The sequence below is a fragment of the Didymella exigua genome (genome assembly GCF_010094145.1).
Source record: "Didymella exigua CBS 183.55 unplaced genomic scaffold M421scaffold_14, whole genome shotgun sequence".
Lineage (NCBI taxonomy): Eukaryota > Fungi > Ascomycota > Dothideomycetes > Pleosporales > Didymellaceae > Didymella > Didymella exigua.
Genome location: NW_022984788.1, coordinates 201173 through 216704, shown reverse-complemented (window position 1 = coordinate 216704; position 15532 = coordinate 201173). Strand labels below are relative to the sequence as shown.

Genomic DNA, 15532 nt, shown 5'->3' with positions numbered 1-15532 from the left:
CCATTACGACTTAGGAGCTAGCACTCTGACCGTCGATTGTGATGTGGTCAAATTCCTGGAGTCCTGTCCGAACGCGGACAATCTGGAGATTGTCTGTAGCAAACGACACGGACGCTGTTGTATATAGAATCGCTTGTTGACTTATTAGCAGCAGTTTCTACTGCCAATCAAGTCAAGTCTTTGAACATCCGCTGCCACAGAGCGAACGTCTAAATGCAGCAGGCTCCCTTTCTTTAACGGCTTGTTCCGGAAATTAACGAAACTCACGATCCCAACACACTGCACCGGATCTCGAGTTGGAGGAGGCCGCGAAATCTTTCCTTGTCTTGACAAAATCCTCCAATGGCGCCTCGAACGAACGATCCGCCTTGGAATTGAACTTCTCATATCGATTATCGCAACGATGACGACGAGCCTGCTTACACGAATACATACAAAAGCAGGAGGTACTATCAATGCTACCCAGAAGATAGCCGGGGCGAAATCATGGAAGAGATCGCCGAAGAGTAGGCCGATGCACACCTGCTGCCTGACGGTATCAAGATTTTGGACAGTCCTCTATCTGGCCTGGAAGAGAAAATGTCGTGCCGCGCCTTCCGATCGGAACGTAGCTTGTGAAAAGTAAAAGCTGCATGGCTCACGAGCACTCGAATATTATGTAAACCACCCTCGTGCAACGGCAGTAGCACTGTAAATCTGCCAACAAGAAGAAACGAGGCCTTGTGACCTTCGGTCTGAACCACTGAAGCCGCTCACCATCGACTCCGAAGTATCAGACATTCCGGGCGGTCAATATGACATAGGGTTGTACGGTGGATTGAGGATCGATGTTGAGAAGGCATGCGTGCGCATGCGAGGAGCTTGGAAATATGTCGGCGGATTCCTAGAGGCGTGATGGAGTGTCGTTTTGGTTAGGAATTTCCAAGGATGTAATTAGAAGTAACGCGAACTCTGTATCTACAAAAGAATCAGCGATACCTCTTCACGGTCGACAGCTCGAGAATGCTGTTCAAGCGAGTAGGAGCGGACGGTCGCACATCGTTAGTTCACTTTTTCGATCTCGATGTTCTTATGACATACGCCCTCTCCTCCCCAACCTGCTCCTAAATACGCCCATCCCAACCCGCTCAACATGCATGCAATGCAATTGCATCCCAAAATACTCCCGTCTCGTCCTTTTTTCGCCTACTCCGCATAACCTCATCTCTAACGTCAGTGACTACGGCAGCCAAGACTTTACTGTGCTCCAGGTCGCTCCAATGCAGGAACAGTGGGGCGAACGGCGTAGCCGCGGAAGCGTCAAACAAATCGATCTGAGGGGCGGGCGCTTCGCGCTGCGTCAACCCGTGGACCATGTCTGACGTCGGATCACCACCGAACGGGGGCTATGTCGTCACGATGGAGAGGGAGTGTGGATACGCGCAACTTGAGACGACCCGAAAAGGTGGCATTCGATACCGAGCTTCTGTGTTGGAGCACGGTCGAAGCACAGTGGAAGCATGCGATGCATGCCTCGGATGGTAGAACGAGCCGTTCTCGATTCGTTTCATTGGCCCACTACAAGTTGTCTGGATGTAAAGCAAAGACTCGCTGCGTGCGAGGCTGTTAGGGGGAGGTTAGAAAAGTGGCACGCGAGGTCATGGAGGTCTCCACTTGGATGCATGTCAGAAGTGGAAGGACTGAATCGGCCAGCAAGGCGGGTTTGCGACGCGGCTTGCCGCTTGTGAAGCTCGTCGCGGGATGTGCAAGGCTTCGGGCAGGGGCTCTTGGGAGGATTCCGTGTTGTTGGTCTTGGAGGAGACTGAGTGGTTCTGACCCGCTGTGCGAGGCGCAAACGATGTCATCTTAGGGACTTCAACACAAGAGGAGCACCGCCATCTCCGATTTCTGTCTCGAAAGTAAACCGCGAATGTCAATGTTGAGTCTCGTTGAAGCCAGTCGATGCGCTGCGATTATTCTCGATGCGCTGCGATTATTCTCGATGCGCTGCGATTATTCTCGATGCGCTCCAATCTTTCTCGATGCGCTCCAATCTTTCTCGATGCGCTCCAATCTTTCTCGATGCGCTCCAATCTTTCTCGATGCGCTGTGCTGGTGGTCGACGCACAAACTTAATCTGATTGTTATCAGATGCATCACGATGCACTCGGCCCAGGTGCCGCATATTCTATAGTTTGACGTCGGTTCTCCACGAAAGAAGTGGGGTTGTGACGCTTGGTGAGCAAGGGGGAGACTGTTGTGGGTGTGAGTGGTCACCGATGGCTTGGAGATCTACAGATTGACATGTTCTGCAAGCGCGGGACGAAGGTTACAGAGGTGGATTACGGGGTGGAGGGAGGATTTTAGGCCTGCTGATCTAGACGGTCGAGACAACTTGTTGAAACTCATGCTCATCGCAGCACTGGAGCGCATCAGCGCAGAAAAGCAGCCGTGACGAAGGGAGTACTTGATGGAAGGCCGTGCAGCGGGGCATGCGCGTCACGAAGGAAGATGGAAGGAGAGGTGGGAATAAACGCAGCTAAAAGAACCGTTCGTTGATGGCTTGTATCCATCCACCTCGGGTTGGCTTGCTGCAGCTCCACGATCGCCCTTTTGCGAATTCGCATCTTGGTCCAGGTGCAAAGTCTGTAGATTCTGCTGAATCTGTAAAAATTGCAGTGCATTGTGCCGGTCCACGCAGAACGAAGTGGCAGGCGCACTGACTGCAGTTGCGCACTGCCTGGAGGCCAACTTCATCTTGTGTCGTACGAGTTATTGGATGACATCGTTATCTGTACCACAGTCACCTTGTGGTACCTGCGTCTGTTGATACTGAGTTGAAAGAGAGCCTGCAATGTGAGGCTTCACGGGAAGTCCTCCTGCTACATCGTCACTTTTGACGTCGTTTGGACCCTTATGAGCGCAACGGCTGGTGCCCTGCATGAGACTAATAATTTGCTAGGCTGATTTAGATCTAGCAGGCCTTGGTACTCAGCCGCATCGAGTAGGTATGACGCCAGACGACGCTTGCCTCTCGAGGCGCACGACGGGGGGCTTTTTGGTGAGACCCGCCTTGTGATGAGATTCCGCATTTCTGGGTCTCTGCCGCTGTGTGGTCCATTGTTGAATTGCTGAGCGCAGGTCTGACGTCTGGTGCAGTGTGATTGTCGTGGGGACTGTGGCGCGGCGTCCCAGAGACGGTGGGTGGCAGCAAAGCGCAAAGGCGTCGTTCTGCGAGTGGCAGCCCTCAGTGCAGTATAGACGTTGCCGTTTCACGTTTCACGAATCACCATCTGGTTGCCGTGGTGGTTATTGAAAGACCCCCACTCAGCACTCCCAATTTCGGTGAAATTCGAACGTGCAGCGGGATGGCCTGCCATCCACAGCGCCTTCAAGGTTGTGTTGGAGACCGGAAAACTGTCCATTACCTAGCCTGCGACGCCAATGAGCGCATGCGGTCTGTGCCTGGCCACGTTTCACTGGCAGGGTTTCCACAGCCTGCAGTCTAGTGCATTCTGTGTCCGAAGACCCTGGACATGCACGGTCAGGGGCGCTCGCTGGTGACGTGGAGAGTGAGGTCAAGATTTACACCCAAGACTCCGATGACGACGGCCTCCCCGCCTCGACACATGGATCTGAGCATCGCACTAATCACGTCTGCACATTTCTGTCTAACGGCCAAGTCTACACTCACGGAAGAAGTAGGACCCTGTAGATCTTGACGGTAAGCCTTGAACCAGGGTGAGCCAGTGTGTGCCGAAAGCTGTGCTGATCTCTTACCATGTGCGGACATGACCGGCAACACTGAAGGGTAGCCTGGCTGTTGTCCGCCTGCGATATGAAATAGTGGCTCTGGTTAGAGCGGATTGTATATAATTCCGGCCTCTCGCACTTCATCGAGATCCAAAACAAGCCACTCCATCACTTCAATCGAGCCTTATCCGCACTATTTCACTTCCACAATATAATCATTGACCCTTCTTCAAATCCCAACAACCACATCAAGCAAAATGTCTTCATCCGCCGCTCAAGTATATGTCACCGACAACTTCGCCGAGCCCATAAGCGCTCAGCACAACTTTGTCAACAACTTTGACATCGATCACCCCGAGGATGCTATGTCCGCCTACCAGAGGTATGTCAAATTTCACTCAGCATCGATCGCGTCTAACATGTTAAGGATTATGCACGAGCACACCAAGCGACAGCTCAGCACTGCTACCAACTCTGCACGCCGACGAACAGGCATGACCCAGTCGACTGATGCTGAGCGGGCCGAGTCTGTCTCCTCCACCGACTCATAATGTTGTCTCTCATGACGCTGCTTTCTTGCACACAATCAGCGGAGGTTGGTCAGGTATCGACCTCATCATTTGTTATTCATTTAGTGTGGTAATCAGCATTTCGAGGCGTTTCGGATTACGACTATTCTCAATTATGCATGGTGTTGGGTAACGGCACATTTGGATAAGATACCTTTGAATACAAGTACCATGTGCTTTGAGGCACTTATCACATTCTGAACCGCGTCTTGAGATTTCTTCACGAAACCACGATCTGACATTCCTTCCTAAACCAAGGCGCAATCACAATTACCTGCATCACATCTGCTTGCAATCTCACGCCGAACCCCTCACTTCATCCTCGGCCCTTTCTCGTTACAGAGATGGACGAGGTACTTCTACAGTATGTCGAGTCCAGAACCTCCCCACCGCTTTCGCAACGCAGGGTCCACGCCACCCATCTGACACTAAATTAGGGCATATCTACACCACGTTCACGCGGCGCGCCCAAACACAACGGTGGCCACACCAGTCAGTGCTTCCAGTTGGGCATCTACCGGTGTTTCTCGTCGGCCTATCGCAGCCCTTAGGTTAATGCGAAAGGCCCTTTCGAGATTCGATACCGGACTCAACGGCCGCAAGACCTTGGACAACAGCCCTTAGGCCCTGTTTTACCGCGCAAATCAGGGCCGAAGATCGTGGGCTCGGTCCTTTGCGGGGCGGGTGTGTGGGCTTCGTGCGAAGCGATCCTCACCGGCCGGACGAGAGTTCCGCCAGTGACGACTGCCAGTACCTGCATCTGCAGCAGGGTAGTTGTGAGGTGCGGTGGGAGACGAGTCATGAAAAATTGTCAAAGGGTAATGATGTAGGATACGCATGCGACTTCATTTGGGAAGGGGTACCTTGCGGGGACTTGATGAGTACACCTAGGCATGACGCGCATGCAAGGCGACCGACGCCGCTGCGTATTAGGTACCTTACAACGACATCTTGCAAGTGAGCCCTGACCCTGGATGAAGATGGTCAGAAGCCACTTCGCATAGGTAGGTATCATCGCATCACTGCAGCCGTCACCCCAGCGTTCCGGCAAGCAACAGGCACCAGGATTACGCCCTAGCTGTCACATCTGACTTCATAGTCCAAGCTTAACTTCCGCTAGTAGTCACTTTAGGTTTACGACACTAACTTTGCGATCCACGGATAAACTTCAAAGTCATGCATGATGTCAGGACAGTCCGTTGCGGTCCTATTGCGAAGATGACAATCACAGAACACATCATCCACACGTCCACAGGACCAGTAAACGAAACACAGCTTGTGTAGTCACACACTCCACATTCCATGCGCCTGACGACATGGTAAACCATCAAGCGATCCCATTCGATTCAGTACCGACTCTTGGCAACCTTCGACTGTAACAATGAGCTCGAAAACTCTGGGTATAACAACTTCCTACACGCTCCTTCCCCACTACACCAGCACACCCGGCCCTCTCAGCGCAACAGCGCCCTCCACGGGCACAAGCCCCGCCTCGTCCCCCATTAGGCCCTCAAACCGTACAATCGCCGGTCTCGTCTCAACCTCGCCCGTAGACGTCATCACTGTCTTCTAAACAGTCGTAGTGCCATACCCCTGCTGGGCAGGCGGGACACCGGCAGCGGCGACAGGAGCGGGCTGCGCAACGTTCCTCTGTCCGCCGTTCTGGACTTTGGTGCTGTACACGCCCGGCGCGAGACTGCCGTCGTAGGTGCCGGCGCGGATCTCGTCGCGGCGCTTGTAGAAGACGTATTCGATGTAGAAGGCGTGGATGTGGCCGGGGAAGTAGCTGGGCGGGTCAGTATGGTATGCTTAGGCGTTGGAGGGAGACGGACCCAAGGCAGGTGAGCAGGATGTTGATAAGTAGGTCGGCGCCGCAGCCTGCGACGAGGAAGACACCCACGGGTGGGACTGGAGGGGGTTAGTTTATCGAAGATGCACTGGGAGAGGGGATGCGCGCGTACGGAAGATTGTGACGAGGATGAGGAGGATTGTCTTGATCATGTTGGCGATTTGCGATTTAGTCGCGACGTGCTGTGGACCGTTTCTGGTGTTGTGGTGTTGTGACGACGTCCTGGGTATCGTGATGCGCGCGAACAATGCAGAGTTGATGAACGCTGGGTATCGAGTACTATGTATTACGTGCAGAAATTCAAATCATGCACAAGTGAGAAACTCTGCGCTTATAACAATTTCCGTGCAGGTCACGCCAGCGTTTGCTGCGCGCAAAGCGAGACGTCACTTCTCAGGCCTTGCGCATTTGATTGGTGCAGAACGCACCGCCACGGGACCGCGGCATTGTGGCGTGGCGCATGGACACGCGTTGAGGGAAGAACGCCCGCGTTATCGCCGGCTACGATGCAAATTTAGCAAGCACAGGAGAAGTCAAGCAGTCGATCTTGATGCTTGGTTCCTATTTTATGATATCCCTGCCGCTAGTTGAAATGCCATCGAGCCCAGATCCGGGCGCATATAGAACCAGGTGGATGGCTATCAGCAAGCTAATAAAGATGTCACACTCTTGCACCCTCGAGAGGCCTGCCGATGAGCGACGCCGAAGAAGCACCCTGGAAAGCATTCAACGAAAACAACGTCATCTTCAAGGTCGGCCAGTCGATCGCTAAGCCTTGTACCTTTTTCACACAACCGCACGAAGACATGCAATACCGAAAACCCCCTTTACAGACACTCTCAACCCGCTTTCTACGCTGCACGCTCACCACAAGCTTCTCAAGAGCTTCATAGCCGACACGTGCTTCTTTTTCCTGTCCGCAGCCGGGTTCCGGGCAGCTCAATCGCCCACAATTCCAGGCGTGCAATGATGACTGCCGACAAAATCGGCACTCCAGCAGCGGTAAAGTGTTGGCCAGGCACACATACCTGCCGCCACCAACGGTCCTAAAAGCCGCAGGTGGAATGCTCGATCCTCACGTGTACCATTGCTATCCATCTTGTCTCCACTCGTGCTATGCAAGAAGCGATCGGGGTTAAACGACTTGGCATCCGCGCCCCATGTTGCTTTTTGACGAAGCGGACGTCTGCGAGACCGGCGGGGCTGTGTGTTCTGCGTGTTTCTTGGTGCAGGCTAGGAGGTATCTGTGCGCTTTACGGCTGTGATTCCGAGACGTGACAACCAGCTTGGTCTTGAAGTGTGCAGGCGTGTTGAAAAGGGTTAGAGACAAGGAAGCCGGAAGGTAAGAGGCATGGCAATGGACTTTTTTTGGTAAGATGTGAGACCGCACTACCAAAGAGAAGGGTTGACGGCGTCGTGCAGCAGTGCTGTAGACTACCCAGTGGCACGGGGTCAAAGCTGCGTCTGCAGCGCCAACGCTTTCTGCGCTGATTACCATTCAATTGCAAAGCCGGATGCTGGCGTTCTCGATTAATCAGGGTCGGGCTGTTTGATGATCTGCGTGCATCGTCAATGTAGCCAGTCCCATCCTCAAGCCCAGTGTCAGTACGTGAAACCAGCCCAGCACTTCATCCATACTGATATCCCGACGTGTACCCCCCTTTACGGCTTCATCTCCCAAGTGACGCCTTGATATTCCCTCCTGACATTGACCCTCACATCAAGGGGCGCCATCGGTTTCATCACCGAAATCGGAATCCTTTTCACATCTGCGGGCGGGTTCCATTGCGCGCCGTTGACAGGCTCCAGGTCGAAGCCCATGACCAGAACTGCGGCGAGGCCCAAGACCTCCATTTGCGCAAAGTGCCGTCCTTGCACACGTGTTAGCTCGCTTGGACAGCAGAGCGGAAGAGGCCACCGAGGACGGTGTGTTGACTCACCTGGACACCAGCTGGTGCCGCCACCAAAGCTCCTGAAGGCCGCTGTGGAGACGTTAGCTTAGGCAGGTATCGAACGGATGGGCATGGAGTCCAATTTTAGCAGGGGAGCGTGAGAACTCACCAGGGTGTATGAAGTGAGCTCTACCTTCTGGTACAGTCCCGTCGGGGTTCGTCTTGGAGCCGCTCAGGCTGTACAGAAAGCGGTCAGGATTGAAGGATTCGCAGTCCAGTCCCCAGATGTCCGGATCATTGTGGATCACACTCCCGTTCAGCTGTACGACTGCACCTTTGCGCAGCAACCAAGTGTCGGCGACTAGCGTGTCTTCAGTCACAAGTCTTGCACTGATGGCGGGCGCGTAGAGACGCATAGTTTCGCGGGCAACGGAGTTCAATCGCGGACAAGACAGGCGAAGGCGCTCTACAGATAGCACTCCATGGTCTACGATGGCGTTGGCACGAATCTCCTCGCGGATCTTGGACAACAGTTCAGGCCGGCTGAAGATCTGGTTCACCATCCAGAACGTGACGCCAGACGCGTTGACGTTGATACCGAGTGAGAATGCCACCTCGAGCTTGGCCTTCTCTTCGGTATTGACAATGCCCTCGTCGGTGTGGAGTTGATTGCGGTTCCGAAGAAGCACGTAGGCATCCTTGTATCCCTCCGTCTCAATCCACTCCTTGAAACCCTTGACGCAAGCTTTCATACCACGGACGGCTTCGCGCGCAAACAGACTGGAAAACACTCCTGTCATGTAAGCTACATTGCCGGCTTCCCAATCCCAAAAGTCTTCCACAAGATGTGGATTCTTCGCGAACGGATTGTTCGGCCCGTAGAAGCTGCTCTGCGAGGCGGCAGTCACAGCCGTGCGGATGAAGTGGAACAGCTCGAATTCGGAGCCGTCATTGACTTTGGAGACGAGTCCGCTGAAGTAGTCCAGTTGCTTTTTGGATACATCGTGGATGTTGTTTGCCATCAATGGCGTGTTGATCACGGGGTGAGATTTCGTGACAAAGCTGGCCCTGTCCAGCTTCCTTCCAGGAGGGCCTCTGATGATGCTTGCGGTATGGGCGTTTGAACCGATCAACCGTGGGGTGACTTCTGCGATGAGTGGATCGAAGCTCATAGTGCTTGATGCTTTCTGTATGGATGCGCATAACGCCGGATCAGCGACGATGTACGTGCGGCCTGTGAGCACGGGCAACGTGAAGATGGGAAGCTTGAGGTTTTGGCTGATAAGGCTGTCAGTAGATGTCGGGAAGCCAGTTTGTATGCTCACGAGAGAGTCTTGTTATACAAAGCGCCTTTGGTCAGAATCCCAATGATATGTCCAATGAGAGGTATCCGCGGGTAGATGACAGGAGGTTCTCGAGAATCGACCTTGAAGCGGAACGCGTTGATGAACAACACTGCAAGTGCTGCGGCAAGTCCACACAATCCCATCGTCGTTGGCGAGATCGAAGAGTACATGCTGTATTGTTGCAGTCCCCCGCGAAGGATTTGGGGAGACGAGAGGGTTGAAGAGGTGCCCGAAGGCAGAAGAGGAGGAAGGGGATTGCAAAGGTCACACCGTTGATATTGAGTGACCTTCAGGCAAGAGGGGGTTGCTGCACGTCCTGCCCCACCTGAGCCAAAAGCGCGCCCACGGCCAATAACATCTGGGCCGATTGACTTCAGCCGCAAGTTGGACGGATGGCAGTTCTGGTCACCTACGACGGACCATTTGACGACCTCGACGATTGATTGTTTGTGCTGTCGTGTGTTTTCACGCAAGTGGTTCGCTGTGAGGCCGGTGCACAGGCCATCTCCACAGGCCATCTCCACAGGCCAACCGCACGCGACACCCAACGGCACCGGATTGGTCGGAAGCCCGCGGTTCCTGTGCATCGCGGCTCCACAGTGACATGTGGGTGGATGTGCTCATTGAAGGCGTTGACCAAAGTTTCCTACATGTGCTCTGCGGCTCTCGACTTCGCTCCACAGATCCACAGACTGTCTGCGTTGATTCAGAATGCGTTCCTTGGCTCTTGCGCTCCCAGCTCTGGCCACTGCGTACATTGCCTACGCTCCCACGGAAGGCGCCGGGGAGGTGTTGCAAAGCGGCGCTCTGCAGAACATCTTGAAGAACACGGACAAGACGGGTAAATACCGATACCCGACGGATTTCACACGTGGAATTGAGCCTGTGAGTGCGGTAGCCTTTTGAACGTTTCCAACGCAAGCTTACGCCACACCAGAAACCATTTCACAGCCACAACGATTATTGGCGCGATGTGCCGTTCTACTCTGGACTTGCGGCGGGTGCTGTGTCGACGGAGGCGGATGTCTGGCTGATTGAGGGGGTGCTTTATGTAGGTTTGTGCGTGATTCTGCGGGTTGAAAGTTTGACCATGTGCAACGGGACGGACGCCGTAACGAGCATTCGACGCTGTGCATGAGCGATATGTTTGGTCTCGAGAAGAGTTGCCATCACGACATGCCGTCTAGCACTGTCTCGAGCTAACATGGACATGCATCAATGCACCATGGACATGCATCAGTGCACCATGGACACGCATCAGTGCACCATGGACATGCATCAGTGCACCATGGACATGCATCAAAGCACCATGGACATGCATCAACGCACCATGGACATGCACTCTCAATGCACCATGGACATGCATCAAAGCACCATGGACATGCACTCTCAATACACCACGACTAACGCACCCAGGTCGGCCACGAGCCCAGCGCGCTCACCAAAGCCCGCACGTTCGAGTCCCTCTACGTCGACCCCATCCTCGACACGCTGCAGCGCATGAACCCCGAATCGCCGTTCCTGCCCGACGGGTCGTCCAACGGCGTCTTCGACACAGCGTCCTTCCAAACGCTGTACCTGTTCGTCGACTTCAAGACGGCAGCGGACGAGCTCTGGCCGGCGGTGCTGAAAGCGCTCGAGCCCCTGCGCAACGGGTCCTGGCTGTCGACCTACGACGGGCACTCGTTCACGTCGCGCCCCGTGACGGTGATTGGGACGGGCAACACGGAGCTCGCCGACGTGGTTGCGTACCTGCCGCGCGACGTGTTCCTCGATGCGCCTCTATCGCAGCTCAACACGCCCAAGTACAGCGGGCTGACGGGCAACGAGGCCATTGTGGCCAGCACCAACTTTGCAGCGCAGTTTGGCGAGCTGAGAACGCCAATGAACGCGTCGCAGCTGCACAAGCTGCGCGGTCAGATCAAGAGCGCGCACGACAGGGGCATCATGGCCAGGTACTGGAATCAGCCGAACTGGCCGGTGGGGATCAGGAATGCGGTCTGGAGGACGCTGTGGGAGGAGGGGATTGATCTGCTGAACGTGGATGATTTGAAGGCTGCGGGGGAGTTTTGGGAGGGGCAGTGACGGGGGAGGGTGGTGGGACGGTGTGGGATTGGGTGGTGAGGGACTAGTTGGCGAGGGATTAGCTGGAGAGGGATTAGCTGGTGAGGGATTAGCTGGAGAAGAGTGTAGTGACATAGACTGCAATGCACTGGCTGGTCGCTTCCATGTTGATTTCAAGTGAGCATGTTGATGTCAAGTGAGCTTGTTGATGCCAAGTGAACATGTTGATGTCAAGTGAACATGTTGATGTCAAGTGAACATGTTGATGCCAAGTGAACATGTTGATGTCAAGTGAACATGTTGATGTCAAGTCGGAAGCGACAGGAATGTGGGGCTGAAAGCTCCCCTGTCAACCTTCAAGGCCGGCCAGCATCGTCACTGCATCAGAAACGCCAGAAACACCAGAAACACCTGCAACACCTGCAACACCAGCCACACCAGCCACGAGCCACGTTTGCGCCCGCCTCAGCCCCCCCAGGCGGCCCGGACAACAAGCGACCGCCCGCAGCACGAAGCATGACATAGCCGCACACGTCCTCGACGTAGCCCACGTCGGCCCGCAGACGGCCCCGAACGCGCAGCAATGTCGTCGTCGCCCTCGCCCCGAGGGCCGCGCAGGTCGACGGAGAGCTTCGAGTTCTTGTCGCCGACGCTGCAGCAGAGCCAGTACCCGTTCCCGCCGCACGACTGGACGAGCCGCCCCAGCTCGACGGGCGGCCGCCACCAGCCGCGTCGCGGGTCGACGGCCAGCAGCATGCACTCGGTCGGCGGCGTGCTGGACGCAGGCTTCAAGGCCCTATCGGAAGAGCGAGGCCCGACGAACGCCGCCATCGCGACCCTCCTCACGCCGCCCGTAATGCGCACCGGCATGCTGCCCTACACGGCCGCGCAGGCCAGCTCCGGCCACCGCCCGCCCTCGACGCGCGACATCCCGCCCGTGACGCTCACCAACATTGCCCACGTCGAGCCGGCCGCCTTCAACGCATACCTGTCGCAGATCGGCACCCTCTACGATGCCTTCCAGCGTGCCCAGGCCGACGCCGACGCCGCGGCCGCCGCGGCCGCCGCCGCGCAGCAGCCGTGCACGGAGCCGCAGCCCGCGTCGACGACGCCCTCGCCCGCCGCCACGCCCAGCGGCGCCCCAAAGGCCAGGCGGCGCCAGAGCGGGTCCAAGCGCGGCCCGCCCGCCGTCACGCCGCTGTCGACGATCCCGGGCGTCTACTTCGACGAGTCGTTCCGCCTCGAGAACCCGCGCACCTTTGACATTGTGAGCGAGCGCTCCGAGGTGGTGCGGCCCGTGCGGCCGCCGACCAATGACGCCGTCTACAGCGCGAACGGCACAGCAGAGGCCCCGCCGCCCTCGGGCAGGAAGGCGCTGGCGACCAATGCCATTCTGCAGGAGAAGCTGTCGTGGTACATGGACACGGTCGAGGTGCACCTCATATCGGCCATCTCCACGGCGTCGACGTCCTTTTTCGCCGCGCTCGGGTCGCTGCGTGAGCTGCAGACCGAGGCTGCCGAGTCGGTTGCGCAGATCAAGGAGCTCAGAGAGGACCTCAGGAGGCTGGACGAGCAGATGGCGATAGGAGGGCTGAGGGTCGTTGGCATGAAGAGGCGGCGCGAGAATCTGAGGAGACTGACCGACGCCGTGGACCAGCTGCAGGCCGTCATCTACGGCGTGTCGCACTGCGACGAGTCGGTCGAAAAGGGCGAGCTCGAGGCGGCCGCAGCGCGCCTGGTCGTCATCGAACGACTGATCACGGGCGTGCTCGACCCCTCGGATTCGAACGTCACGTCCTGGCTGAAGACGCAGCTGCCTCGGCGACTCATCGATCTACGTGGCCTGCGCGCGCTGGACGGCATCTTCGAGGGCATGGGCGACATGAAGTTCCGCATAGGCAGGGGTTTCGAAGTGCGCTTCCTCGATACACTGCTCGCCGACCTCGGCGAGCATATCAAGAACGTGCCGAGCCGCGAAACCCTCGAACGATGGGTCGCTGCATCGACAAAGGCGCGAGGCGCCCCGGCGGCGCCCAAGCCCAAGCTGATGCCTGCATACCTCACCACCAGCACAGAGTTTCGCTCAAAGTTACGAGCGAGCCTGCACGGCTTGAATGACGCACAGTTCACGAACCAAGCTGCAGCGACTTTCAGAGAAGCCATTGTAAAGGAGATGAAGATGATCATCCGCAGATATCTGCCCAGCTCGACAGACGACGATGCTGAGTCGATGACTTCTGTCTCGACACGAGGGGGCCGAGGGCATAGCCAGCAGGACAAGAACTCGATCCTAGCACGTAATCTGCGAGCCATGGATGCCGCAGACGCCGAGGACTTCTTCACAAACATCTTCACAGACATTGGCGAGGCGTTGCGGCGACTCAGCACCCAGGTCAAGGTTCTGCTCGACGTCACGAGCGGCGTCTCGACACCACCAGCGTCTGCAGGAGGCCTTCGATCGCCGCCGAAGAGTCCGTACATGCAGAACATTGACAGCTACATGGAAGCGGGATCCAATGGTCAGAACGGCCTGGGCTCCAGCGACTTACAGATGGAGCTCATGCAGGCCCTCGACCTGTCCAGTCTGCTTGGTCAGGCCGTCGACGCTGCGCAGACACAAATCACCAAACTGCTCAGGGTGCGCTCGGCACAGTCTGCAGAACTGCCACTCGAACGCTTCCTGCGCTACTTCAAGCTCTGCAGACTCTTCGCCGATGAATGCGAGGCCATCTCTGGGCGCTCGGGCTCGGCGCTCAAAAGCGCAGTGAACGACCACATCACCGCCTTTGTACAGAAATTCTCCGACTTTGAGAAGCAAGAACTCGCAAAAGCCATGGACTCGGACCGCTGGGAGCCCAAAGACTTCGACGTCTCCGACACCGAGGTGCTCGCGCGACTCCTCGGCAGCATGGACGGCGACCCCCCCAACTGGGCAGAGACCGGCTCTGTCCTCAGCTCCGTCCCAGAACCCACCGCGAACGGCACAAACGGCGCCACCGAGGCACCAAAGGAAAAGAGCAAGACCACCACCCCTGCCATTGTCGACGAAGAAAAATACACAGTCTCCGCTTCTTCCACCTTCGTCCTGCGCGGCATAGAACGCCACCTCATCCTCCTCTCCCACATCCCCAGCATGACGTCGGACATCTCCGTCTGCCTGTGCGAATACATAAAGCTCTTCAACAGCCGCCTGTGCCAGCTGATCCTCGGCGCTGGCGCAATGGCCACCGCAGGCCTCAAGAACATCAACACCAAGCACCTCGCCATTGCAAGCCAGACGCTGAGCTTCATCATCGCCGTAGTACCGTACATACGCGAGTGCGCGCGGCGCCGCGCGGGCCCGACCCCGCCGGGCGGGAAGCCCGTCGGCACCGAGTTCGACAACACGAAGCGGCTGCTGCAGGACCAGCAGGGCAGCATTCACGACAAGCTCACGGATATCTTGAGCGGCAGGGCGACGGTGCACATGCGCGCGCTCAAAAAGGTCGTCTGGGACGAGGACGCAGAGGTCAAGCGCGATGTCTCTGCCGCTATGGAGAGCCTCACCAAGGACACCGTGACGATGCACAAGGTCATTAACAGGTACCTTGGCGAACTGCAGGTGCGGATGATCATGGGCCCGGTGTTTGAGAGCTACAGAGAGCAGGTCGGCAAGGTCATCAAGGAGGCGGGGGTCAAGACGCCCGGTGGCAAGGCTAGGTGAGTTGCGTGAAGACCCGGGCATAGCGGAAGGGTCCTGTCGATACCGCTGTTCCGATTTACTGACATGGAGACAGACTCGTGCGCGAGGCGAAGCTTTTTGAAGCCAAACTCGGACCCATCGATGGCGCGGGCAATGTGGGCAAGTTCCTCATGCAGCTCGCAGAGGGCAAGCCCGTTGCACAGCCCGCTGCCGACCCAGAACCGAGGAAGAGCGAGGAGAAGGCTGACGCGAGCGACGAGAAGGCTGACGCGAGCGACGAGAAGGCTGACGCGAGCGACGAGAAGGCTGACGCGAGCGACGAGAAGGTGGAAGACAAGCCCGAGCAGCAAAGTACTGCTACATTGTAACATATACACACCCGGCTCACGCCGCAGTGC

The 15532-nt window shown here is 56.6% G+C and overlaps 6 protein-coding genes across 6 annotated transcripts; 3 read left to right on the top strand and 3 right to left on the bottom strand.

The window, feature by feature from the left end:
• Positions 1-1818: 1818 nt before the first annotated feature.
• On the top strand, positions 1819-2326 carry M421DRAFT_156858 (uncharacterized protein). The gene has a single exon (XM_033587625.1). It carries the CDS (start codon positions 1910-1912, stop codon positions 2171-2173), a length of 264 nt encoding a protein of 87 aa, XP_033448486.1. The 5' UTR covers positions 1819-1909; the 3' UTR covers positions 2174-2326.
• A 1663-nt stretch (positions 2327-3989) lies between these two features.
• On the top strand, positions 3990-4283 carry M421DRAFT_5298 (uncharacterized protein; the record flags this gene model as incomplete). The annotated part of the gene is made up of 2 exons (XM_033595070.1): positions 3990-4114; positions 4160-4283. The coding sequence occupies 2 exons, from the start codon at positions 3990-3992 to the stop codon at positions 4281-4283; spliced, it is 249 nt and encodes an 82-aa protein (XP_033448485.1).
• Positions 4284-5773: 1490 nt separating this feature from the next.
• Positions 5774-6484, bottom strand: M421DRAFT_420767 (UPF0057-domain-containing protein). Its single transcript, XM_033592593.1, has 3 exons — positions 6263-6484; positions 6134-6209; positions 5774-6087 (listed from the first exon to the last, which is right to left on the bottom strand). The coding sequence occupies exons 1-3, from the start codon at positions 6300-6302 to the stop codon at positions 5871-5873; spliced, it is 333 nt and encodes a 110-aa protein (XP_033448484.1). The 5' UTR covers positions 6303-6484; the 3' UTR covers positions 5774-5870.
• Positions 6485-7054: 570 nt separating this feature from the next.
• On the bottom strand, positions 7055-7254 carry M421DRAFT_420766 (uncharacterized protein). The gene has a single exon (XM_033592592.1). It carries the CDS (start codon positions 7246-7248, stop codon positions 7090-7092), a length of 159 nt encoding a protein of 52 aa, XP_033448483.1. The 5' UTR covers positions 7249-7254; the 3' UTR covers positions 7055-7089.
• A 558-nt stretch (positions 7255-7812) lies between these two features.
• M421DRAFT_62925 (cytochrome P450) lies at positions 7813-9531 on the bottom strand (the record flags this gene model as incomplete). The annotated part of the gene is made up of 4 exons (XM_033596020.1): positions 7813-8021; positions 8091-8132; positions 8212-9320; positions 9368-9531. 4 exons carry the CDS (start codon positions 9529-9531, stop codon positions 7813-7815), a joined length of 1524 nt encoding a protein of 507 aa, XP_033448482.1.
• A 1103-nt stretch (positions 9532-10634) lies between these two features.
• M421DRAFT_101087 (Vps54-domain-containing protein) lies at positions 10635-15502 on the top strand (the record flags this gene model as incomplete). The annotated part of the gene is made up of 3 exons (XM_033586602.1): positions 10635-10650; positions 12061-15151; positions 15229-15502. 3 exons carry the CDS (start codon positions 10635-10637, stop codon positions 15500-15502), a joined length of 3381 nt encoding a protein of 1126 aa, XP_033448481.1.
• Between the last annotated feature and the right edge of the window lie 30 nt (positions 15503-15532).

Excerpts from the sequence above, each read along its gene's own strand:
- M421DRAFT_420766 (XM_033592592.1), bottom strand. The coding sequence starts at position 7,248 with ATGGATAGCAATGGTACACGTGAGGATCGAGCATTCCACCTGCGGCTT.
- M421DRAFT_420767 (XM_033592593.1), bottom strand. The coding sequence starts at position 6,302 with ATGATCAAGACAATCCTCCTCATCCTCGTCACAATCTTCC. Across the intron at positions 6,210-6,262 it reads CATCCTCGTCACAATCTTCC|TCCCACCCGTGGGTGTCTTC; the intron begins GTACGCGCGCAT and ends AACCCCCTCCAG. Across the intron at positions 6,088-6,133 it reads ATCCTGCTCACCTGCCTTGG|CTACTTCCCCGGCCACATCC; the intron begins GTCCGTCTCCCT and ends TGACCCGCCCAG.
- M421DRAFT_156858 (XM_033587625.1), top strand. The coding sequence starts at position 1,910 with ATGTCAATGTTGAGTCTCGTTGAAGCCAGTCGATGCGCTGCGATTATT.